This window comes from Gymnoscopelus braueri, assembly GCF_963280865.1.
Source record: "Gymnoscopelus braueri genome assembly, chromosome: 2".
In the NCBI taxonomy this organism is placed as follows: domain Eukaryota; kingdom Metazoa; phylum Chordata; class Actinopteri; order Myctophiformes; family Myctophidae; genus Gymnoscopelus; species Gymnoscopelus braueri.
Genome location: NC_137604.1, coordinates 1,983,999 through 2,010,957, shown reverse-complemented (window position 1 = coordinate 2,010,957; position 26,959 = coordinate 1,983,999). Strand labels below are relative to the sequence as shown.

Genomic DNA, 26,959 nt, shown 5'->3' with positions numbered 1-26,959 from the left:
AAAAACAAAGGAACGATACAAAAATAATAAGACAAAAAATAAGAGTGAAAGTGAACTAGCTGACCATTCCTTCTAGCTGACATTTTAGATTTCTTTGGCTATTAAAAAATAGCAGATCTACAAGCTCATAGCTTGTAGATCTGCTATTTTTTTAAATCGTGACAATTTGTGCAAATCTTGAAATATATATTTTTTAAAGCGAACATTTGTAAAATATTTTATTCCAGGGACCCCCAGAAGCAAAGCTATGAGCTTGTAGAGCAAGTCCGTTCAGTGCTTTAAAAACACACAAGGTCATTTTAAAGTCAACTCTGAACGCCACTAGTAGCCAGTACAGTGAGGCAAGAACAGGGTAATGTGATCATATCTCCTGGTTCTTATAAGAACTCTAGCTGCTGTGTTTTGAACGAGTTGAAGGCGATTGATTTACTTTTTGGGGAGTCCAGAAAAGAGAGAAGATTACAGAAGTCTAAGTGGTTTGTGACAAAGGCATGAATAAGGGTTTGTGCATCGAATGAATGGAATAAATGATCAGATTTTTTAAATATTCCTAATTTGGAAGATGGCTGTTTGAACTGGTCTGAGATCAGCCTGTAGAACACTCTCTTCAGAGGCCTCGCTCACACAATTAAAACAAGCGTTTTGTGGCTGCCTTATGCCTTAGGTGAGGCATAAGGCCGTTTCAATTCATTCCCTATGGAAGTCACATGGTTTGATGAGGCTGACTTGCCTTAGGGGAGGGGGGGGGGTAAAGCCAGAGAGCGGCGAGGCAAGTCAGCTTTATCAAACCACGTGACTTCCATAGGAAATGAATTGAAACGGCCTTATGCCTCACCTAAGGCAGCGACAAAACGTTTTAACTGTGTGAGCCAGGCCAGAGACAACTATCTCTCACCAGTAGGAGTCTACTAAGGGAAGGAAGGAAGGAAAGGAGGGAGGGAAGGAAGGATGGAGAGAGGGAAGGAAGGAAGCTAGGTAAGGACATAAGGAAAGGATGTTAGATGCTGCTTACCTTCCAGCCAGGTGTAGAACCCCTCTCCTGGAAACCAGATAAAACAGAAACACAATCAGTCAGTACATCTAACACATCAAGATAATGTTCTATATTATCTAAGGCTCTGGTTCCCAAAGCTTTTAGACTCAAAAGAGAAATTAGAAGTTTGGGACACAAAGTGACAACAGCAGATCTACAAGCTCACAACGTATCACGTTGTAGATCTGCTATTTTCACTACTTCTTATATGCTTTTTAAAATGTATTTATGGCAATGTATTTCATTTTCTGATTTTATTTATGGAATACTTTTGGAAAATGTTGGAATTGTTTGTAATTGAGGAAAAGTTGTGATTTTTGTGTTTAAACTTAATATAATTGAAATAAGATATATTTAAATATAGGAAACGAAAACAAGGCAATATTTACGTTATTTATTTACATATACATGTGTGTGTGTGTGTGTGTGTGTGTGTGTGTGTGTGTGTGTGTGTGTGTGTGTGTGTGTGTGTGTGTGTGTGTGTGTGTGTGTGTGTGTGCGGGTGTGTGTGTGTGTGTGTGTGTGTGTGTGTGCGGGTGCATGTGTGCGTAGTTGTCAGGTTCATAACAACAACAATAAGTATAACAACAATATTAATACTCACCACCATCATCACCTGGAGAAAGACAAGGAGAAACAAACATAATTACATCTATGTTACACACACACCCACACACACACACACACATACTTCAGAGGTTAGCAGGAACAGCTGGTAGCTCAGCATGTATTATGTTTATGTTTCTATTATTATCATAAACTAACAGATACATGTGCAGCAGGTGCTCAAAATAACAATAACAGCAGAGAAAAGATAAATAAAGTTCCCAGCATAGTTGACTTTATAACCTTCATGTGTGTATGTGTGTGTGTGTGTGTGTGTGTGTGTGTGTGTGTGTGTGTGTGTGTGTGTGTGTGTGTGTGTGTGTGTGTGTGTGTGTGTGTGTGTGTGTGTGGTCATTTATTAGACCTCTCTTTATCCAGAGTGACTTACAGTAAACAAGGTAAACACATAGAATGCAGAGACACCAGTGGTGGAAAAAGTACTCAAATGTTTTACTTAAGTAAAAGTATCAATACTGCAATGTAGAAATACTCTGTTACAAGTAAAAGTCTGTAATTAAAAATTTACTCAAGTAAATGTACAAAAGTAATGGCATCAAAATGTACTTAAAGTACAAAAAGTAAAAGTTTTCCCCCCAAAAAAATCTAAATTTCAAAAAAAGAAATGTTGAAAATAGCTGATCTACAAGCTCACAAATGGCCAAAATGTATATAGGGCTGAAGTGGTTAATGTATGTTTTCTAGAGAGTCTAGGACAAGAGTCTAGGACTTATGGAGCGTTGTCCAGGGTGTTTTAGAGAAGGGAGAAGAGTCTAGGACGTGTGGAACATACTTAAGCCCTATACTTTGTCATATGACAAATAGCCAAAATAACTGATCTACAAGCTCACAATGTGTCACATCACAATGCGTTGAGAGCTCATAGATCGACTAAGTTCAAAGTAATTTTTTGGTCATTTTTGTGTTCACCTAAAATGACTAATAAACCCAAATAAGTTGAAAGTGGTTGATTTCCATTCCTATGTATCACATCATTAACATACAGTCTAATAGGAACTACAATCAAACATTGTGTTTCTTACCTTTACTGGGAGCCAGAGGATTCAGAGGGCGATACACTGATCTGGGCCTGAGGGAGAAAACATGTATTATAATTATTATAATTAAACCACAGCAAGAGAATACCTCTGAAGGATGTCATGACTATTCAAAATACACTTAGACATCTTGTGTTTCAACTGCCTTCATAGAGAAGGCAGGTGTGTTGGAGGACGATGTATCCGTAACTCACAGCCTGGACAATCAATGGCCCTCATTTATCAACGCGGTGCAGACCACATAATGGGCGTACGTACGGCGAGATCGCCGCAACTATTGGCATTTATCAATATATCCTGACGATGAGTTTAGTGTACCGCACGCTCCCATCTCACGACAGGTCGCGAGCAGTTGTTGACGTTGGCTGCACCCGTTTGTTCCATCCTAGACCTGCGGATCAGCATTGTCTGACCGTCTGACAGGCATCTGGACACATGTATCCACTCCTAAATGTATAATCTAACACACTAATAAATAATCCCTGTGAAAAGATAACATTTTATAAACTAATTTAAACAAACTGCTTTAACAGTCATTCGGTTAAGCTTGCAGATCTGGCTGCATTGGCTATTTGAAAACAGCCGATCTACAAGCTCACAACGCGTCGCGATGCGACGCGTTGTGAGCTTGTAGATCTGCTGTTTTCAAAATATACGAGCGCTTATGCGAGAGCATTGTCGGGAGTCGGGACTGGCACGCCCGCGCCGCTGTAATCTTTTCATGGACAGCGAGGTCTCCAAACTTACAGTAGTGTGTCCTATATGGAGTTATACAACCTGGGCTGGGTTGAGGATATAAACCCGACCCTCCAAACCTTTGACCAGCGCAGGTTATTCTTCATGCTGTGGATTCATTTGGGCCGCCGCGGGAGATCGGACATTTAACCCTCCAAACACACACCAGCCTTCATCCATTAACACATTAACCGCCAAGAACGTAGTCCTACGGTCCGTTAAATCCAACTGTTAAGCGCCGAGACCGTAGCCCTACGGTCCACGGTCTTTTCGCGCTAAAAATGTCCGGGTTCACTTTCGGAATTTTTTTGATCCACTTCCGTTTCCGGTTTGATGACCGGAAACGGAATTATTTGGGATCCGGTTTTGACGATCACGCCCGCTCCCATTCTACAGACGAAACTGAAACTCAATTCTCTTCCTGTAGTTTTTTCTCCTCGCATTTCACTGTTTAACGTAATCCGCTCTAACTACAACATGGATGCCCCGTTTGACACGTGATTTTCACTGGGAGATACGTTGAGATGTCGCGGATGTAAACAGACCGTGTACGGCTCAATCTTAAGGATTTTAACAAGATCTATGGCGACATGAAAAAAACAAAAAAACAACAAAAACACCTTGGCACTGGTGAGTACATTATGAGATTAACCTCTGGCGGTCGATGTGTTAATGCTTATAATTCATTAATCAACGTTCACTCCATAAACGTTCAAATTATTATGACTGCCTTGCCTGCTATCTCTCATTTAACGTGGCGTCACGGCAGCCCGTGACCCAAGGGGGAATACATGATCGCTTTATTTTAGTGTAACTAGGACGCGCACTGCTCGTAATGGGTTAAATTAATATAAAAAACGTATGGTATGATTTATGACGATGAGTTTGGTGTCATTCATGTAGGCTACTTGACAAAGACTGTACCATCACGGAATACATGAAAGACTGCTGTTTCCACAGAGTGCCAATGCTACACTTGTCTTGGACTTGCAAGAAAGTGCGTGTGCGTGTGTGTGCGTGTGTGTGTGTGTGTGTGTGTGTGTGTGCGTGTACATCAGACGCGGACATGAAAGGGAGCGAGGCGAGCGGGGGAAACTTCATGCTCTGTTTGGTCGAATCCTGGTTCTTCATGTTGTAAAATCGGGGCGTTTCGAGAACATTTAAGGGCGTGTTATTTAAATGACGCTCGTTTTCAGACGTCAGATTTATCGAAGCTCCGACCAGATGTACGCTAGGATTGGCTGTATAGGATCGTTTCATAAATGTGACTTTGACTTTGCCCTACGGCCAGATTTAAGGCAAAAAAATATGCATTTTTGAGTGTGTGTGCGTGTGCGTGTGCGTGTGTGTGTGTGTGTGTGTGTGTGTGTGTCTCTCACTTGAAGCAGTTCTCCTCATAGATGCTGTTCCACACTCTCCAGGCAGAAGGTCCTTTATATCCCGTGTAGCGTTCTGTGTTCAACAACAAGTCTACATACTCCGAGTCTGGGGCCGTCTCATCTGATAGAGAGAGAGAGACAGAGAGAGAGAGAGAGAGAAAGACTTAAAATATGAACAAAGTTAACATAACAGATTTTGCTCACAAGGTGTGAACTCTTTTAACAGCCTTAACCCATTAAGACCTGGAACACATCTGTGTCACTTTTTGATTTGAGCTAAAAAGCATTATTTTACACTTTGGGCTATTCAAAAATAGCAGATCTACAAGCTCGTAGCGCTACGAGCTTGTAGATCTGCTATTTTTGAAAAATCGTGAAAATGTGTGCAAATCTTTGAATATATATATTCTTTTAAAGCGAACATTTTAAACTCAGATCTTTGCTTCTGGGGGGTCCCTGGAACAAAATATTTTGAGATGGGGGTCCACGGCCAAATTCATATAATTTTGGGGGTCTATGACATGAAAAAGTTTGAAAACCACTGATATACTGTAGAAACATACGTTTTTCAGGAAAACCGTTTAGGATTTAGAAGACATTTTTGCAGAATGGGAACCTCAGGCCTCGATAGGTTTAAAGTACAGTATAAGTTATAAGAGAGAGAAGCTGAAAGGGTTAAAATTAAAACGTTCTCTCACCGTCCAGCTCACAGAAGTTGTCCTGAGCGTCGTCATGCCTCGCCCAGTCTGCAAAGGCCTGCTTACTCTGATTACTGTAGAGAAACACATATAATCAATCCATCAATCAAATCAATCAATACAATCAATCAATCAGAAAATGCCTGTTTCCTCTGGGAACTATAAAGGAAGACAAACTAATAATTAACACATTGTGGGCCAAAAACGGTCCGGACCGTTTTTGAGAAGCTATGCGTTATGGGCCATAAACGGTCCGGACCGTTTTTGGCCCATTTTTTTAAAATATATTTTTCCCATGTGGGGGCGCTCTAACGAAACTTTGGGACCATCCAAGGAGTCTCTAAGAAGGAGAGGCCGGATGTGGATCCATGTCAAAAATGCTTCCGGTCGTCCGCTCCAATGTTAACTCGTTGACTAAAAGCTTAATATCTCCATTTCTTTTTAACGTGGTGGAAGTGAGCCGTTTTCGATCGCGTTAGAAATATTATTGTTCCAGGCGTTAGTCGGGACCCTCCGCCGTCTCGCACGCACGCTTTGTTTACATGTACTTCCTCGTCGGGGCTTCCACAGCACGAAACATATCAACGTAAGTGGATGGAAGAAATGCTGGCACTAGATGTACCCTATTTTAATAAACCTCTGGCACACGATGTGTTAAAGTGTTAAATTGTGATTTTATGAAACGCAGACATATCAGACGGTCTCCAACATCCTAAAGTAAATGCATGTATTTAAACCATTAAAACCTGGAAAACATCCGTGTAATTTTTTTGATTTTTGCGTTGGCTGTTCAAAAATAGCAGATCTACAAGCTGCATCTGCTATTTGTGAACTTTTCTTTAAAAGATCTTGAAAGTGTGAGAACTACAGATTTAGAAGGCATTTGTAGAATCAGCCATCCGGGAACACACCCGTGTCATTTTTAGATTTATTTGGCTATAATATATATACTATATATATATATATATATATATATATATATATATATATATGTATATATATATATATATACATATTCAAAGATTTGCACACATTTTCACGATTTTTCAAAAACATAGCAGATCTACAAGCTCATAGCGCGGCAGAGTGCCGCGCTATGAGCTTGTAGATCTGCTATGTTTTGAATAGCCACAGTATAACATAAAGTCAAAGTGTTTAAAATCTAAAACAACAGATGCTTAGCCCGGTCTTAATGGTGTAATGCCTGTCTGTCACCAGCAGGGGTCTCCATCTTCCAGAGAGACTCCCCAGGGTTGTTGACGGTCAGTGTTTCTTACAGTGGGGTCCAGGGACCCCCCCCAGCCCAGGGGTCCGTTGAAGGGGTTCCAGGGGAGAGCCCCAGCAAAATGAGGAACAGTTTAAAACAGTTAAAAAGGAGTAGTTGACCCTAAAAATGACTTATTTTCTATCAATAACACACAGGATTGCAGGAATGCGACACAAGCTAAAAACTCTCCATGAATTCAAGGCTTCATGGGGTTTGTCATTGATAGAAAATAAGTATAAATATAATAATATTTTTTGGGTGAACTATTCCTTTAAAAAGAATCCCTGTCTAATAAGCCAAATATGCCTCTTAACACATTACAGTTGCCCTCAATAGAGTACAGAAGTCCTGACGTCACTGGTTCATCCCCTGGTTCATAAAGTAATGTCTCTATGGAGAATAACATTGGGTCATCTTAGAATCGTCTCATATAAGAATTGTGGTCCAAAAATAAACAAACTGTCTCTGCGATATTGTCAGAGAGGAGGCTCTGTATCGTTTATATTATATATATATAGATATTACATATTATATATAGATATAGATATTGTCAGGGAGGAGGTTCTGTATCGTTTATGATAGTCAGTCACTCATATTTGATACAGTCTGTTTCTGGAGAAAATGTAACTAATTCGGCGGAAGTAACATTATCGTTTTCTCACCGTCAGTTGATGCTTCATATCCATAAGAGTCAAACACAGTTCTTATTTGACGCGATATTAAACACGTCTATGGGAATTCAGATTTCAGAACGGGGGGGGGGGGGGGGGGACCGCGAACCAGGTAGGATGTGTACATTACGTCAGACTTTGGTGCTCTATAACTAAAATGTTAAATTAAAAACACCTTCAATATTTTTTTTATTTTAGAAATAGTTCAACTTTTACTCAACGTCCGTCGCAGGTTAAGGATGTTGTAGATAGCAGATCTACAAGCTCGGTGCCGCGCTATGAGCTTGTAGCACGCACACGCACACACACACACACACACACACACACACACACACACACACACACACACACACACACACACACACACACCTCAGGGTGCTGTTGATGGCTCCCAGCTCGTTGGCCTGTTCACAATCTGACATGGTGTCTGATATGATGGTGTTGGCTGCCTGAGAGTACTGAGAGTGAGAGTACTGAGAGAGACAGACAGACAGACAGACAGACAGACAGACAGACAGACAGACAGACAGACACTTAGGTTAATAATAGCATCACTCCACCATTGTGTCCAGTGGATCTCAACCTTTTCCAGATTAGATCAGGTTATAGAATAGACCAGTGGGATATCTGAAACATGTTGATTGTTAGAGGCATTTTGGGGTAAAAGTGGGGTACCATACCATCACTCACATGCATAAACCTAGCCTGGTTCCAAACAGGCTGATAATCAGGCTAGCATAAACCAGGAGTGGGCGAGGAGGACATGACAATCCTTGACAGAGTTGTCCGAGCGTTGCTGTGATCTGACTAACTTGTGCACCAGGGTGATAACTTCTGAATGACTAACCTGCTGATTTTATTTGTAATAGTACCCTTCTCTGCATAGTAAAAGCAGACATGAGGTTATGCTCTGTAGCTAAATGATCTGTTAATTTTTTATGTACATAGTAACCTGTACATGTTTTCAAATAAAATACATAGTCTTTCTACATAAAATGATTATATGCAAATAGAACCGCATTCTTTCACATGGCTAAAATGCAGAGGCCATTCTATCATTATGCAGTGCTTTCATTCAATGCAAATATAACCGAATCCTGATGATGATGGCTCAGGTCACCAGTTGCCACATTATAATATGGATGGAAAGAGACCATTTTACTCCCTCTTTGAGCCTGATGAGGTTCCTTTTTTATACACATAGTAACCTGTAAATGTACCTTGTTTTCAAATAAAAGACACCTTCATGTGACGTTGACTTAGAGTGGTTACTTTGTAGATTTTGATTATTATTACAAAACATACAGTAACCACTTCAGCCCTATATATTTCGGCCATTTGAAAATAGCCGATCTACAAGCATTGTGAGCTGGTAGATCTGCTATTTTCAAATGACTATACATTTTATACATTTGAAAAGTTTGTTTTTGCAGTTGGCTTTTATAGTATTTTCATAAAGTACTCCCCCAGTGCCAGCAATTTGCGTTTTTTTTAATTTTTTAATTTTTCATTCAAATAAATGATCTGATTGGGTTTTTAAACCCATAATACAGTTCTACCAGTAGAGAGCAACAAATCGACACATTGATGATCTCGCTGGCTCACTCGCCCCCTCCCAAACAGGCTCACGTCATATCCGGTCATAACCGGATGTTGACATTTTTTACAATCGTTGATCGGGCTAAATTACGATGTGATACACGACTACGATGACTGATCGTCACCCAGACCAAAGAGAGTAGACGTGGACCTCTCCGTTTGTTTCTTATACCGTGTGAAAAACCGTGACTTTCCCTATTCTGGCCAAAAATGATCGCGGGAAAAAAATGAGAACCGGAAACGGAATCTGCGTCATGAAACCGGAACCCAGTGAGTCTGAAGGAGTCAGGAAGCGAAAGTGATCATGAAAAATAAACAGTATAGCGACCACAGTCAAAAGGAAAAACTCGGGATTTCTCGTGCTAGCTGGCACTGAGGGTACTCGGGAAAAACTCGGGATATCTCGGGGCGTGGCACTGAGAGAGTTAACATTGTTGATGTAATTCATTGGATGTGCCGCTGTGTGTACTAGCTATAGTAGTGTACCCTGTTGGATGGGTCTGTAGACTGGTAGTGACCCAACCAACATGGTGAATCTTGGCCACGCCCCCCACATCACTCCCCCACCCAAGCGAACTTTGCCAGCCCTCTAGAGCTAACATACCCGTAAATCCTCTAATAGTGACCCAGGCTTTTATGTGTTTCAACTGTAGCGGGTACCAGGTTTTCATTGAAAGGAGGCATGTATAAGAGAGAGGCCTAGATTTATATTTTTGAAAGAGAGGCTTGTATTATATTAGTATTATTGTATTGTACAAAAAGAGGCTTGAAGAGAGGCTTTTAATTACTTGTTTCAACGACGCCCCCGGTCATTACTAGAGACCCGTTTTATAATTGAATAGAGGTCACTATTAGAGGATTTAGTTACACCTTCAGTTCCTACTGTCAGAGTGTTTGTGTGTGTGTGTGTGTGCGCTGAGTCAGCGTTGGTGTCTTACCTTGTTATAGTTGCCAGACTTAATTCCCACGGGGATTTTACTCTGTAAACGTAAACACACACACACACACACACACACACACACACACACACACACACACACACACACACACACACACACACACACACACACACACACACACACACACACACACACACACACACACACACACACACACACACACACACACACACACGAATAATGTAATGATGCATGTCTACAGATTTGAATGGCAGTTGGAGGAACATATGTCTACACCCTACATACTGCTGGGTGGGGGGTGTATGTCAGATATGTTACTTAACACATTGGGTGCCAAAACCGTAAATCTACAGTTTTGCAAAACGTGGCGTTGAGTGCCAACCGTAAAAAAAGAACGTAGATCTACGTGAAGTCGTCTTTTTGTGGTTTAATAAACGATCGCGCTGTTTTCTGTAAATTGCGTCATCGGGTTCCCTTTCCACTCACTTCCCACTCACCCGGATGCAGAAATAGCGGGTTCCCTTTCCTGTTTTCGGTTTTAGCTTGAAAAATTTGATTTTTAGGCAAAATAGGGCAAAACACGGTATAAAAAACGAACGGAGAGCTCCGGTTGTATATTTCTTTACTCTGGACGACGACGATCATAAGCTAAGCTAAGCTAAGATGGCCTGCGGAAGGGCGGGGGGCGGAAATACGACTAAAGCCCCCGGATATGACGTTTGCAGCCTCTTTGGGAGGGGGAGAGAGAGAACGGAGACGGAGAGAAAACACTTAACTCTTTGAGTGCTGGTCGATCTGTCGTGTTTGTTTATAAACATAGCCAGACAAACGATTATAATGGATATAACAATTCTGTGACCGGTTGAAAAGGTTATAAAACACGAAAATCGCTGGCACTGGGTGAGTACATTATGAAAATACCAAATGTGCTAATTAAAAGTATCAATACCACAATATAAAAATACAAGGCCAATAAAGTAAAAGGCCTGTGTTCAAAATGTTACTTTAATAAAAGTACAAAAGTATAGGCATCAAAATATACTTAAGGTACCAAAAGTAAAAGTACTCAAATGTTTTGAAAAGAGCAGATCTACATGAAATGAATCTCTCGAGCTTGTAGATCAGCTATTTTCAAATATCCTGTGTGTAAAATAGGGCTAAAGGGTTAATGTATGTTTTGTAATGTAGTCATTTATATCTGCAAAGTAACTCACGTTTTCAAATTATTGTAGTGGAGTAAAAGTGCAATATTTTCCTCCGAGATGTAGTGGGGTAGAAGTAAAAGTACTGAAAATTGGAAATAGTGTTTCCCCTATATATATATATATATATATATATATATATATATATATATATATATATATATATATATATATATATATATATATATATATATATATATATATATATGCATTAAGCAGTGGCGGGCCGCCACCCCTTAAATCCGATCACCACAGTATGATTTTTTCTGTTTTTTTTTTAACAGAAAAAATGATATAATGCTCAAATGCTCTCAGACAGGATGCCATCTGTGCCATCACTAGTTGTTGATGTGTGACTGACTGATTTGTATACTTTTAACCCATTGAGACCTGAAGCCGATTCTACATGTCTCCTAAATCTCAACAGTATTCTGAAAAACGTATGTTTCTATATCAGTGGTGCTCAATCTTTTTCATGTCAAGGACCCCCAAAATGATATGTATTTGGCCGCAGACCCCCGTCAAAATATTTTGTTCCAGGGACCCCCCAGAAGCAAAGATTTGAGTTAAAAATGTTTGCTTTAAAAATATATATATTCAAAGATTTGCACACATTTTCACGATTTTTCAAGAATAGCAGATCTACAAGCTCATAGCGCGGCACTCGGTGCCGCGCTATGAGCTTGTAGATCTGCTATTTTTGATTAGCCCAAAGTGTAAAATAATGCTTTTTAGCTCAAATCTAAAAATGACACAGTTCCAGGTCTTAATGGGTTAATACTTTTTAGTCTAATAAAAGTATATTTTCCTAAATCTGGATATGTAAACTATACAGATTATTACCGTGCACATATACTATATAAGATATAGCGTTTGAGCGGCGTGCGCGCTATGCGCACCCGCACGACAATTGTTTTCCGGCATGCGCGCACGGGGGCGCATTCCTCCACCACACCTTCAGCTTCAGGCTAGGGGAAACACTGACAAGTAAAAACTCCTCAAAAGAGTACTTAACCCTTTAAGACCTGAGGCGATTCTTTAAAAAAAATCTAAATCCTAACAGTTTTTGGAAAAAAATCTAAACATTTTTTTTTTCACGATTTTTCAAAAATAGCAGATCTACAAGCTCATAGCGTGGCACTCGGTGCCGCGCTATGAGCTTGTATATCTGCTATTTTTGAATAGCCAAAGACATCTAAAGTGACACAGATGCGTTCCAGGTATTAATGGGTTAAGTGCTGTACTCGAGTAAATGTACTCAGTTACTTTACACCACTGTGTGTGTGTGCGTGTGCGTGCGTGTGTGCGTGATGACCTCTGACCTCGGGGCAGGGCTCTACGTGACAGTCCTTAATGGAACACTGTCCGTCGTCGGCCCAGAACGGACACGGTCTCTTCAAGTTCACCTGGAAACACACAAAAAAAAAACACTCTTCCTGTTAGTCTGGTCGCCGTAGAGACCACATACAGTAGAGACATACACAATGTTAAGAATGACAAACAAATAAATAACTCTGTGACCCAGGGAGGGGGATAGCGCCCTCTAGTGGCGGTTCTCTATGGTGGTCCATGTAAATATTCACACATACGGACAAGCAACGATATAAACAAACTAACGGTACAAAACCTAACATAATGTAACTCTGAGAGTTCATGGGTGTTATGCAGGGTTCTGTGACCCCGTACTCAATGGTACCCCAGTCCTCTATACAGGTTGCTCCTGGGTGTTATGCAGGGTTCTGTGACCCATACTCAATGGCACCCCCCTGTCCTACAGAGAGCACAGTAACAAAGGTCACCTTGGTCTACAGTAACTGTTTATTCATTGATTGATTTGTTTATATGGTAAACAGAGCGGCGCGGTTGCCATGGTTACTGTGCTGATTGACAACGTGTACCAGCTTTTGGTTACAGAGCACTGATAAAGGAATGTGCAGTGGTTCTCAACCTGAGGGTCGGGACTCCCAGGGGGGTCCCCACATGATTTTGGGCGGGGGGGGGTCCCTAGATTACAGTGAAGTTACAATTTAATACAAAAAGAAATAAAGAGAGCAAAGAAAAAGACCGTTACTGCATCAAAAGTAATTAACAAACTATACTAAGAAGAAAAAAAAAAAAAGGTCAAACATTGGCAAACAAGTTTTTGAAAATAGCAGATCTACAAGCTCACACCGCCTCGCGTTGCGGGGTGTTGTGAGCTTGTAGATCTGCTATTTTCACAGTATTTATCTGTGGAACCGAACCGGGTGGGGGTCCCCAGTTCAAATATGATTATTTTGGGGGGTCACAGCCTGAAAAGCTTGAGAACCACTGGTCTACTGCAGATTAAACTGGGGGTCTGTGAAATTAAATAGCTCGATAACCACTAACTTAACAGAAATGTAAAGAAGATCTTTAACATGTATCATGTGCTACGTGGTTGTGTAGATCTACTGTCTCATAGCGCGGCACTTGCTTGTAGATCTGCCATTTTTGAAAAATCCCTGGCACAGAATAGTTTTTATTAGATGGGGGTCCACAGCCAAATACATAATCATGTCATGTTGGGGGTCCTTGAGATGAAAAGGTTTGAGAACCACTGCTCTGAGTCACTGCTGCTACACAACCTGCTACACAACCTGCTACACAACCTGCTACACAACCTGCTACACAACCTGCCTGTTCAAATTGTCTGTATATTTACACAGACAGAACAATGGTTGTGATTTTAATGGTAGAAACAATAAGCTCCATCTTCATTCATAAAGAGACTCTTTCATAAAACCTCTGACATCATTCACAGACATATAGACCAGTGGTTCTCAACCTGTGGGTCGGGGGGGGGGGGGGTTCCCACATTAGAGTTCTCAAATTCTGCCCCAACCCGACCCTATTCGCGACCCGACGTTTTCGGGCCGGGCCAGCCTCGGGTTCCATGAAGAACAAAAGGTCAGGCCGACGGAAATGGTAGTGGATGGCCAAAACTCAAATGGAGAAAGTGTACGTTTTCAAGATGTTTTGGCCAATATCTCCGGAACAGATGGTCAGGCATCATGATCAGTCCATATATGGACAAATATGGGTTCCACAATATTTATCTGTGGAACCGAGTCAAACTAAATGTAATGCCTCAACTCCTACAATTCCGAGTGCTTGTCAGGGTGGGGGGTCCCCAGTTCAAATATGATTATTTTGGGTGGTCCCCAGTTACCAGGACTAGTGGAGAAGAGATCCAGTAGAACTAAGGCTAGAGGAGAAGAGATCCAGTAGAACTAAGACTAGTGGAGAAGAGATCCAGTACAACTAAGACTAGAGGAGAAGAGATCCAGTAGAACTAAGACTAGAGGAGAAGAGATCCAGTAGAACTAAGACTAGAGGAGAAGAGATCCAGTAGAACTAAGGCTAGAGGAGAAGAGATCCAGTAGAACTAAGACTAGTGGAGAAGAGATCCAGTACAACTAAGACTAGAGGAGAAGAGATCCAGTAGAACTAAGACTAGAGGAGAAGAGATCCAGTACAACTAAGACTAGTGGAGAAGAGATCCAGTACAACTAAGACTAGTGGAGAAGAGATCCAGTACAACTAAGACTAGTGGAGAAGAGATCCAGTACAACTAAGACTAGAGGAGAAGAGATCCAGTAGAACTAAGACTAGAGGAGAAGAGATCCAGTAGAACTAAGACTAGAGGAGAAGAGATCCAGTAGAACTAAGACTAGTGGAGAAGAGATCCAGTAGAACTAAGACTAGTGGAGGAGAGATCCAGTAGAACTAAGACTAGAGGAGAAGAGATACAGTAGAACTAAGACTAGTGGAGAAGAGATCCAGTAGAACTAAGACTAGAGGAGAAGAGATCCAGTAGAACTAAGACTAGTGGAGAAGAGATCCAGTAGAACTAAGACTAGAGGAGAAGAGATCCAGTAGAACTAAGACTAGTGGAGAAGAGATCCAGTAGAACTAAGACTAGAGGAGAAGAGATCCAGTAGAACTAAGACTAGAGGAGAAGAGATCCAGTAGAACTAAGATTAGAGGAGAAGAGATCCAGTAGAACTAAGACTAGTGGAGCAGAGATCCAGTAGAACTAAGATTAGAGGAGAAGAGATCCAGTAGAACTAAGACTAGAGGAGAAGAGATCCAGTAGAACTAAGACTAGTGGAGAAGAGATCCAGTAGAACTAAGACTAGTGGAGAAGAGATCCAGTAGAACTAAGACTAGAGGAGAAGAGATCCAGTAGAACTAAGACTAGTGGAGAAGAGATCCAGTAGAACTAAGACTAGTGGAGAAGAGATCCAGTAGAACTAAGACTAGAGGAGAAGAGATCCAGTAGAACTAAGACTAGAGGAGAAGAGATCCAGTAGAACTAAGATTAGAGGAGAAGAGATCCAGTAGAACTAAGACTAGTGGAGCAGAGATCCAGTAGAACTAAGACTAGAGGAGAAGAGATCCAGTAGAACTAAGACTAGAGGAGAAGAGATCCAGTAGAACTAAGACTAGAGGAGAAGAGATCCAGTAGAACTAAGACTAGAGGAGAAGAGATCCAGTAGAACTAAGACTAGAGGAGAAGAGATCCAGTAGAACTAAGACTAGTGGAGAAGAGATCCAGTAGAACTAAGACTAGAGGAGAAGAGATCCAGTAGAACTAAGACTAGTGGAGAAGAGATCCAGTAGAACTAAGACTAGAGGAGAAGAGATCCAGTAGAACTAAGACTAGAGGAGAAGAGATCCAGTAGAACTAAGATTAGAGGAGAAGAGATCCAGTAGAACTAAGACTAGTGGAGCAGAGATCCAGTAGAACTAAGACTAGAGGAGAAGAGATCCAGTAGAACTAAGACTAGTGGAGAAGAGATCCAGTAGAACTAAGACTAGAGGAGAAGAGATCCAGTAGAACTAAGACTAGTGGAGAAGAGATCCAGTAGAACTAAGACTAGTGGAGAAGAGATCCAGTAGAACTAAGACTAGTGGAGAAGAGATCCAGTAGAACTAAGACTAGAGGAGAAGAGATCCAGTAGAACTAAGACTAGAGGAGAAGAGATCCAGTAGAACTAAGACTAGAGGAGAAGAGATCCAGTAGAACTAAGACTAGTGGAGAAGAGATCCAGTAGAACTAAGACTAGTGGAGAAGAGATCCAGTAGAACTAAGACTAGAGGAGAAGAGATCCAGTAGAACTAAGACTAGTGGAGAAGAGATCCAGTAGAACTAAGACAAGTCATTTGATGCTCGGCTGATCAACAAGCTCTAGCTGATCTACACTGGTTGTAGGGCATTCACAACTAATGATTTTTAATAGTCGACTCATTTGACCAAGTAGTAGTCGACTAGTCGAAATTTACATTTTACACAAATTTACACAATTCATTTTTTTTAGGGGGGGGCATTGTTTTAATGCCATCCTACTACTATATTACTATTATTATTATCCTCCTGCCCTTATTTTTATGGCGGTTTAAGGGAAGCGCTTCTGGCACAGCAGCGTCTCCAAGGATCCCCATTGCCCAATAATAGGCTTTTATTGGGCATACTTTTGACCCCCTTTTGATAAAAAATAAAGTCAGGAGGATAATAATAATAGTAAGACGGGCCATTACTATGGCATTAAAACAAATAACAGACTAGTACCAACAGAGTCGACTAGTGGTTATACTAGTCGACTAGTCGGTTGGTGAAAGCCCTAACTGGTTGTGAGCTTGCAGATCTGCTATCTTCGGCACACAGCTATGTAAGTCTAACACAGGCATCACGACAGCATCACGGCCCGCCAAAATATACGTTAGTAGACTAAATCAACTGAAGATTTAGTCGACTAAAACTAGACTAAAAATAAAACGTTTCAGTTGAATAAAACTAACTGGAATTGAGCAGAATCTAAATCGGAACTGGAATCGTCCTGAAATCCTGTTCCTAACGATATCGTCCCTACAGAACACGATACGATACCGTCCCTACAGAACACGTGGCTTAAAGGTCTGTTTTCACATCATGGTGACTCACCGTGTGATACCTGAAGTGGTCTCTCTCTCTCTCTGTGTGTGTGTGTGTGTGTGTGTGTGTGTGTGTGTGTGTGTGTGTGTGTGTGTGTGTGTGTGTGTGTGTGTGTGTGTGTGTGTGTGTGTGTGTGTGTGTGTGTGTGTGTGTGTGTGTGTGTGTGTGTGTGATAAACATCTTTGTCAGATCATGTACTACTCACCCTGTAGTACCTGATATAGTCAGTCTCTCTCTCTCTCTCTCTCTCTCTCTCTCCATCATAAACATCATGTGACAGGTCATGTGACTCACCCGGTAGTACCTGAAGTAGTCCCTCTCCGTCAGCCTCTTGATTCGAGGGTAGATCTTGAAGTTGTTGAAGGAGTCGATGCTCTCGATGTCACAGAAACAGTCGTCTAGGACGCCCGTCAGCTGGAAACCATCACATCAATGAATGAAACAAACCAACATCTACGGTAACGTCCGTGGCTACAGGTTCCGCACTCAAAACGTTCTGTGTCATTCTTAGATTTCTTTGACTATTAAACAATAGCAGATCTACAAGCTCATAGCGCGGCACCGAGTGCCGCGCTATGAGCTTGTAGATCTGCTATTTTTGAAAAATCGCTGCGCAAATCTTTGAGTATATATTTTTAAACATTTGTAACTCAAATCTTTGCTTCTGGGCGTTCCTGGAACAACATATTTTACAAATGTTCGCTTTAAAAAATATTATATACTCTAAGATTTGCACACATTTTCACGATTTTTCAAAAATAGCAGATCTACAAGCTCATAGCGCGAGTGCCGTGCTATGAGCTTGTAGATCTGCTATTTTTGTCATCTAAAATGACAGACATGTGTTCCCAGATTCAATGGGTTAATATATATATATATTTTGGTACATGTATGGAGAAGTAACAGGCTTTCTGCACATGGTATAAACCAAGACTATCGTAGATAGTCAAAAGTCAGACTTGATATTAACATCTATGATAGTCTTGATCCAAGGCTACTTACTGCTCAACATACCCGTCATCATGTTTATTGTCTCGTTATCTTTGTGACACATAAACTGTGGGTCTTCAACAAGGGCTCCGGGACCCCTAGGTTTCTTTTTACATTAACTACCTGAATCCCAGCAGGGGAACATTCGCCGAAAAATAGTCAATCTACAAGCTCACAGCGCGTCTGTGACGCGTTGTGAGCTTGTAGATTCATTTTTTCCCCCCTGCAAAGGTAGATTTAGTTTTTGCAATATGTATTGTGATATAAAATAAGATATAAAAAGCAGGAGTTGTATAATTTCACCAGATAAAGTATGCCGATCTGCATGTCATTTATATAGAATTCAATAGTTCTATTTCGGAAAGAATGTGTAATTTTAACAATGATTTTAAGTGATATTAGATGAGCAAATATAAGGCAGTTATTCAACACTCTGGTTCACTGAACATGACACCTCTGTGCACGCGCACACACACACACACACACACACACACACACACACACACACACACACACACACACACACACACACACACACACACACACACACACACACACACACACACACACACACACACACACACACACACACACACACACACACACACACACACACACACACACACACACACACACACACACACACACACACACACACACACACACAAATCAGGACCGGGTGATAAGGGAACATAGCACTTCCTCTTTTAACAGGAAGTGAGGCAACGCTGAGCGACCACATCCTGGCCCACAATGCACTGCAGCGGCGGGCCGCGGGCCGACACCAGTGTTGCCATGTCTGCTTTTTATAAGCTTATCTGTAAAGTCACTTGTAAATATTGTTAGTTGTGAGGTTTTTCTGGGGTGGTTTGTTTCTAAAGTGTAGTTGATTATTTGAGCTTGTTTCTTAAAAGGCTGTTTAAACATGTGGCTCTCAAAACATTTTCATGTCAAGGACCCCCCCAAAATTAATATGCATTTTGTTCGGACCCCCATCTGAAAATATGATGTACCAGGGACAAACATATTCCAACGCTTTCATATTCCTTTCTAGATTTTAAAAAAACAAAATAGCCAATCTACAAGCTTGTGGCGCATTGTGAGCTTGTAGATCTGCCATTTAATGGTATATTAAGTCATTGTGCTTGTTTTCATAGACCTGGGCACCTGTTTAACTCGTTGAACACCTTGGTCTCTTTAGTTGGGCATTTAGAGAAATAATTCTCAACAATGTCAGTGATCCCGGGCTCCCCAGAAGAGTTAGTGTTGAAGTGTCCTTGAGCAAGACACTGAACCCCTAATTGCTCCTGATGAGCAGGTTGGTGCCTTGCATGGTTTCCTCCTCCATCGGTGTGTGAATGTGTGTGAATGTAATGCACAATCTATGTAAAGCGCTTTGGATAAAAGCGCTATATAAGTAAATGCACCATTTACATTAGTTCTCATATTCTGTGCGATGTCTGCTGACGCAACCTAAAACCTAGATGTCCGTGTCCTTTTAGATATGAGCTAAAAAGGATTCTTTTATACTTTGGCTATTTGAAAATAGCAGATCTACAAGCTCATAGCGCGTCATTTCGTGCTGCGCTACGAGCTTGTAGATCTGATTTTCTTTTCTGATTGTGACAATTTGTGCAAATCTTTGAATATATATATATTTTAAAGCGAACATTTTAAACTCAAATCTTTGCTTCTGGGGGGTCCCTGGAACAACATATTTTGAGATGGGGGTCCGCGGCCAAATACATATAATTTGGGGGTCCTTGACATGAAAAGGTTTGAGAAACACTGATATTAGAGCAACATACGTTTTTTCTGAGAAGTGTTAAGGTCCTTACACACCGGGGCGATTTTTTTTCATGCGAATAATGCGTTTCTTTTTTAAACCTTATAAAGTCAATGCAAGCTTCCACACCAGTTTCGCGGAGCGAAAAAAGCGTCTTTTAATTATTCGGAACGAGTCCGAATTTTGCGTATATTCGCATATTCGCCGGTGTGTAACCGCCTTTAGGATTGAGGAAGACATGTGTAGAATGGGCCTCGGGTCGTAATGGGTTAATGTGACAATCATCCAATGAGGAGCCAGGCCTGTACTGAGGTGACAGCTGCTCTGTGGTGTAAAGTAACTAAGTACATTTACTCTGTACCAAAGTACGCTTTTGAGGGTTTTTTTTTTTACTTTACTGGAGTATTTCCCATTGTCTGCACTTTTACTTCTACTCCACTACATCTCAGAGGCAAATATTGTACTTTTACTCCACTACAATTATTTGACAGCTTTAGTTACTAGTTACTTTTCAGATATAAATTATGATGATATGAAACATACATTAACCACTTTAGCACTATTTTATACCTAGGCTATTTGAAAATAGCAGATCTACAAGCTCACAACGCTTCGCATCTGCTATTTTCAAACATTTTAGTACTTTTACTTACATTTACATTTTGATGCCAATACTTTTGTACTTTTACTCAAGTACATTTTGAATTCTGGACGTTCACTTGTAACAGAGTATTTCTATATTGCAGCATTGGTACTTTGAGTGCTTTTCCCACCAGTGAACAGATCTCACAGTAGAGGGATGGGCCTGTAGACTGTGGTGACAGCTGCTCTGTGAGAACAGATCTCACAGCAGAGGGATGGGCTTGTTGTCACCTGAGCTCTGAGCTCATGCACTATTCAGCAATACAACATATGGTGACGATGATGACCCGTCAATCCATTGATTCCTTCCCCAAATAATTGAGATGATCTCAAATAATTGCGATGAGGTGATGATGTAATAATGGTGACAGTGTACTGTACACCCCAGGGACTGTGAGAGTATTTTTAGTTTAGTTTGTTATTGTTTATTTAAGTCTTCGTGTACAGGTGCGCCGTAAGAGTCACATTTATTGACGTTGTCAACGGTGCTTAAATCACGTGTACAATTAGACTAAAGAGCCTATACAATGTCTCAGTCCTAATTTATTATGACTGTACAATTAATGAATGAATTTGCGGTACAGACAGACAGACAGACAGACAGACAGACAGACAGACAGACAGAGACAGACAGAGACAGACAGAGACAGACAGACAGACAGACAGACAGACAGACAGAGACAGACAGACATGAGTGTCAGACAGACAGACAGACAGACAGACAGACAGACAGACAGACAGACAGACAGACAGACAGACAGACAGAGACAGACAGACAGGTCTCTGTAACTTGTTAAACATGTTTAAATACTGGCCAAGCTGGTCCGGTTGCAGAAAGATTTTTCAAATACGGACAAAGATAAGAACACATGGGGTAGTTGTTGTTGTTGCTATATACAGTATTTAGCAACACGATTTTTTTTGTAATTTTTGAATAAATATTTGGTTTTTCATAAAGTTTCAGAAGAAAAAAAAAGAGAGAAAGAAAAGGTCAGGATTTAGAAGGCGTTTGTAGAATCAGCCTCAGGTCTAAATGCGTTAAATCGTTAAGCACAATTATTTGTCGTCAACTTAAATGTGGAATGGATCAACAAGCCCTACTGTACCTTGTCAAGGGAGTGGAAAGGATGGACGACAAACGCACCGACGACCATCCATGACAGCCAACCACTTCCTCCTGTCAGCATGCTGGGGTTTATAACACAACTAAACTGTCCTACTACTACTTCTACATGGAATACTTATATACTAAAGCAATGAAAGATCTAATAAAAATAAGTCCTCCTGTGTTTAAAAAGCCATCAGAAAACCATGTGGTGTTTCTAACAGCTGATCTACAAGCTCTCTACTGAGGTGCAGCAGGTTTGACAGCTGTTGTCATTTCAACTGAGACACACACACACACACGTGCACGCGCGCACACACACACACGCACTCCCCCACAAAACCACGCCTCCTCTCTCCTATCAGTGGTGGAAAAAGTAGTCACTTTTTTTTTTTACTTGAGTAAAAGTATCGATACTCGCCATGTCGAAATAATACTCCGTTACAAGTTAAAAGTTCCGGAATTCTAAATTTAATTGAGTAACAAGTACAAAAGTATTGGTATCAAAAAATCATGTTAGGAATTACTCTACTCTAATAAAATGCATAAATAACATCTTTTGAAAATAGCAGATCTACAAGCTCACAATTTGTGAGCTATTTCCAAATGGCCAAAATGTATACATAGGGCTGATGTGGTTAATGTATATTTTTGTGATAATAATCTAAATCTACACTAAAGTAACTAGTAATTTAGTAAAGCTGTCAAATAATTGTAGTGGAGTAAAAAAAAGAAAAAAAGTATAATATTTGCCTCTAAGATGTAGTGGAGTAGAAGTAAAGGAAAGTATTGAAAATTGTAAATACTGAAGAAAGTGAAAGAAATACCTCAAAACTGTACTTAAGTAAAGTACTTGAGTACATGTACTTAGTTACTTTACCCCAATGCCTCCTCCTCCTCCCGCCCAAAACAATGCCTACGTCAGCAACCCCCACAAAGTCCCGCCCTCCCCGGAAGAAAGAGGGGAGGGGGAACCGTTTTGTAGTTTTTTTTCCAAAGAAGCTGCATGTCGCGCGGCCTAGAAAGGACTACAAGTCCCACCGGGCCGTGCGGGAGGGGGCGCAGCCAATCAGCGTGCACCACGCTGTGCTACACTTCCTCATCTTCATGTAAAACATAAACATCACCTCCTCAGTGTGTTTGATAAGAATTACACGTTTATTATGAGAACTGTACTTATTATTGTTCTATTAAACGTTCTTAATGGATATTAGTATCATTATTATTAGTATAACTTGTATTAGTATTATTCTATTATATATATATATATATATATATATATATATATATATATATATATATATATATATATATAATGGATATTTGCATCATTATATATATATATATATATATATATATATATATATATATATATATATATATATATATATATATATATATATATATATATAATGGATATTTGCATTATCATTATTATTACTTGCATTATTATTGTTATTAATGGATATTATTATTATTATTATTATTATAACTTAGAATTAGAACTTATATTCTATTAAAGTTCTTAATGATAAAACTGACACTGTGATGATAAGTAAAAAAAAAAAAAAGCCTAATAAGATAAGTATCAAAGATACTTTACTAGTAGGCCTATAGTTACTATAATAAATACAGTAAAAGATACTTTACTATTAGTCCTATAGTTACAGTTATAAATAAAGTAAAATATCCTTTACTACTAGTAGCCTGGCCCTCACATCTAGTAGCCTGGCTATACAGTTTTGTTCAGCTTTATAGCCCATAAGGATAATACAATTTAAATTTCTAAATGATAAAATAATCTCAATGTAATGTGTATGGAGCATAAGGGTATATGTCTGACATTAATGTTGCCCATATTGCATATAGCCTACTCACTTTTAATGTGCGCATGGATCAGATATTATTGTGTAGCCATATACATTTCTCAATAGGCAACACATTCAAAAGAAACTCATTCGCCGAAAACAGCACCTGTGTGTTCCAGTGACAGACAGACACACACACACACACACACACACACACACACACACACACACACACACACACACACACAGAGAGAGTACTTAAGGTACTACAGGGTGAGTCACCATGATGAAACAGACCTTTTATGCCACGTGTAGGTTCTGGTTCCAATATAGATTCTGCTCAATAGATTACGGTTCTCATGGATTACCCATTTTGGTTCCATAAAGGAAAATAAAACACTATTATTAAAGGTAGGGTAAGTGATATTTTTGGGTTAAAACAAAAAGTATTTTGTTAAAAGGTTAAAGCACTATATTCTGATAGTAATCATTGCTATAGAGTGTTTGTTCAGTAACAGGAGTCTCCCCGTCTCTCCAGCTCTATAATAAACAGAAAATACATTTTCCGGTAGGTGTCAAAATCTCAGCCAATCAGGAGAAAGTACCACTTTTTAACCTTATTTTTATAGTGTTCCAGTTCCAATTTTTCCTGCTCATTTCTTAGTGTCATCACTTCCAATTTCACTTGTTTAATCTATATCCTGATTGAGTTCTCTATCCTGATTGGATAAAATTGAAAATGAAACTGAAACTGAAACGAAAATGCATTTTCTGTTTTATAAAGAGCTGGAGAGACATGGAGACTCCTTATATGGACAGGACACTCTATAGTAACGAGCACTATCAGAACATAGACCCATTTTGCAATTATTTGAATAATTGCAAATCACTTACCCTACCTTTAACTGTCCAACTTTCCATTGACCAAAACATACTAGAAGTCTGTGACACAGTATTAGGTTCTGGGGTTCCAGGTGGACTACATGTTGACCTCAGCCAATAGAAAGCTTTTTGTCCTATGTGTCCACTGTAGACATTTGGGGTCCAAGACCCTGAATTGGTTTCGATCTACACAGACTATGTGCGCCCGGTGCTGGAGTATGCAGTCGGCCACACTAAAAGACTGGAAAGAGTTCAGAAATCTCTCTGCTTTCTGTGTGGAGTTTGCATGTTCTCCCCGTGTCCCCTAGGGTAGGTAACTAGTGGTCCTTCTGGCCCATCTACACGGTCACAGCTTTTTTCTGTTCTGGCCCCACAGTGGTGGAATGAACTCCCCACTGATGTCAGGACAGCAGAGTCACTGCCCATCTTTCACCGCAGGCTGAAAACCCACCTCTTCAGGAAACACTACCCTTCGTCTTCGCCTTGCCTACTTGTTAAAGGGCAAGACCACTTTGGTAGAGGTCTGGGTTGTGTAGTTACCTTGCCATGATGTAACTCCAAAGGTGGGCAAGAAATAAAAAATAATTGCTCCATTGATTAGAAATTGATAATTCAAAATATGCTCCTCATTGACTTACATTGTACGGTAAAACAGCTCTCAAAGTCACTATTTTAGCACGTAAACGAACGCAAACAAAGTTGATTCAGACAATATAGAACATCACCAAACCCAGTACTGTTTGTTTTTTTAATAAAAATGTCAACTTCCTGTTGATTTTGCCATTTTTAATAAGTAGAAAACCTGGACTGGATCTCCGGATCCAGATCTTCAAATAGCAAAATCAACAGGAAATTGACATTTTTATTAAAAAAACAAACAGTACTGGGTTTGGTGATGCTCTATATTGTCTGAATCAGCTTTGTTTGTGTTCATTTATGTGCTAAAAGAGTGACTTTGAGAGCTGTTTTACCGTACAATGTAAGTCAATGAGGAGCATATTTTTGAATTATCAATTTCTAATCAATGGAGCAATTATTTTTGATTTCTTGCCCACCTTTGGAGTTACATCATGGCAAGGTAACTACACAACCCAGACCTCTACCAAAGTGGTCTTACCCTTTAACTAGTTATACAAACTCTTGTTTTATTTTATTGGATCTTGTTTATTCGATACACTTTGTTTTAGCTCTTGCTCATTTGATTTTCCTATTTGTCTCATCTGTTTATGAAAGTAGGTAGCTGATATATTGCACTTTTACTTTAGCGCTAGGTATACTCTTAGTTGCTTGTTTTAGAAGAGAATGCACTTAATACTTCTGGTGATTAGTAGTTTCGTTCCCTACCTATGTTGAATGCACTTATTGTAAGTCGCTTTGGATAAAAGTGTCTGCTAAATGACTGTAATATAATGTAATGTAACTAGGTACCCTCACAAAAAAACATGCAGTATTCCTGGTCTCTATACTGCCTCCCCCTGGTCAGCCGGGGCGCCTGATGGAGGAGAAAGGGACTGGTTGGAATAACGTGTTCCTTCCACGCGCTACGTCCTACCGGGGAAACTCCCCCCTGTCAGGTGATAAGAAGCGGCCTGCTCACTCCTCATGCATTGAAGGAGGCTGGGCTCTCCCTAGGCTGGCAGAGGGAGAGTAGTGCCCAGGATTACATAGGCAATTGGCACAGGTTGAAAAAAATGGGTTGCAAAATCGTGGGGATAAAGAAAAGAGCAAAAAAATTATAAATCTCTCGGATTGATTTCAATTACACATCAATGCATTTATCTCGATTTACAACCAGTCAGCATCGTCTATGGGAAACCCCATGTAAACGGTTAGCTGTTTGCGCTAGCGTGCTATCGCTAACAGCGACAAACGGGAGGGGCAGGCTGCTTTCCCTCCCGGGGCGACAATATGGGTGCGTTCGGATATATAGCACTGAGCGCACTGTCCAATACAAACTAATATGTGCACCCTTTGTGTGACGTCACAGTGGTTCGCTACGGAGCCAAATACGTCCCAAGAGCGAATTCAAACAATAAAAAGTACTATACAAAGGCTACAAGGCATGAGCAAATGTTAGGCTAAATTGTGTGTGAAACTGGACACGTGGTGCAATAGAACATAGCTACTACCCAGATGAGGGTCCTACCCAGATGACCCGGAGGTCCAACCACTTTGTGTTTGTACTAGATATAAATATAAAATACAAATATAAATATAATATATTTTCTTAAATTAAATTATATATGTGTGTGTATATATATATATGAATGATAGGATAAAGTAAAAGAAAGCAACGTACGTGACGCTTTCAAAAGTGGTCAAATTAACAACATTTCTTTGAAACGTTGACTACAAACCTAAGAAAAAGAGGGTTTTTTAAAATATGTTTATTTTAGAATCAGTCATAATAACGTCAAAGAATTATGGGATGAAGAAGAGAGGAAAATGCAAGAAAATCTCGCCTATTCTCGCCTTCTTATTTAGGCTAAATAAAATTAAAAATTAAAAATGTAAACCTAAATGTAAATTAACTATGTATGAGTAGTAAGCAAATAAATACATAAATAAATGAATAAAGAGACATTTCTAGAACGCCAACTTGACATCAAATCAAATACAAAATAA

The 26,959-nt window shown here is 40.1% G+C and overlaps 1 protein-coding gene across 1 annotated transcript in view; it reads right to left on the bottom strand.

Moving 5' to 3' along the window:
* The window catches only part of LOC308097388 (ERO1-like protein beta), a 44,019-nt gene that overhangs the window by 15,316 nt on the left and 1,744 nt on the right, over positions 1–26,959 (bottom strand). Inside the window, exons 2-9 of the mRNA XM_080445144.1 lie at positions 17,416–17,535; positions 12,488–12,571; positions 9,982–10,023; positions 7,814–7,902; positions 5,507–5,580; positions 4,809–4,929; positions 2,680–2,726; positions 1,013–1,039 (exon numbers count right to left, since the gene is read on the bottom strand). Coding sequence (XP_080301270.1) covers positions 1,013–1,039; positions 2,680–2,726; positions 4,809–4,929; positions 5,507–5,580; positions 7,814–7,902; positions 9,982–10,023; positions 12,488–12,571; positions 17,416–17,535 — 604 coding nt within the window. The remainder of the gene's footprint in view (positions 1–1,012; positions 1,040–2,679; positions 2,727–4,808; positions 4,930–5,506; positions 5,581–7,813; positions 7,903–9,981; positions 10,024–12,487; positions 12,572–17,415; positions 17,536–26,959) is intronic.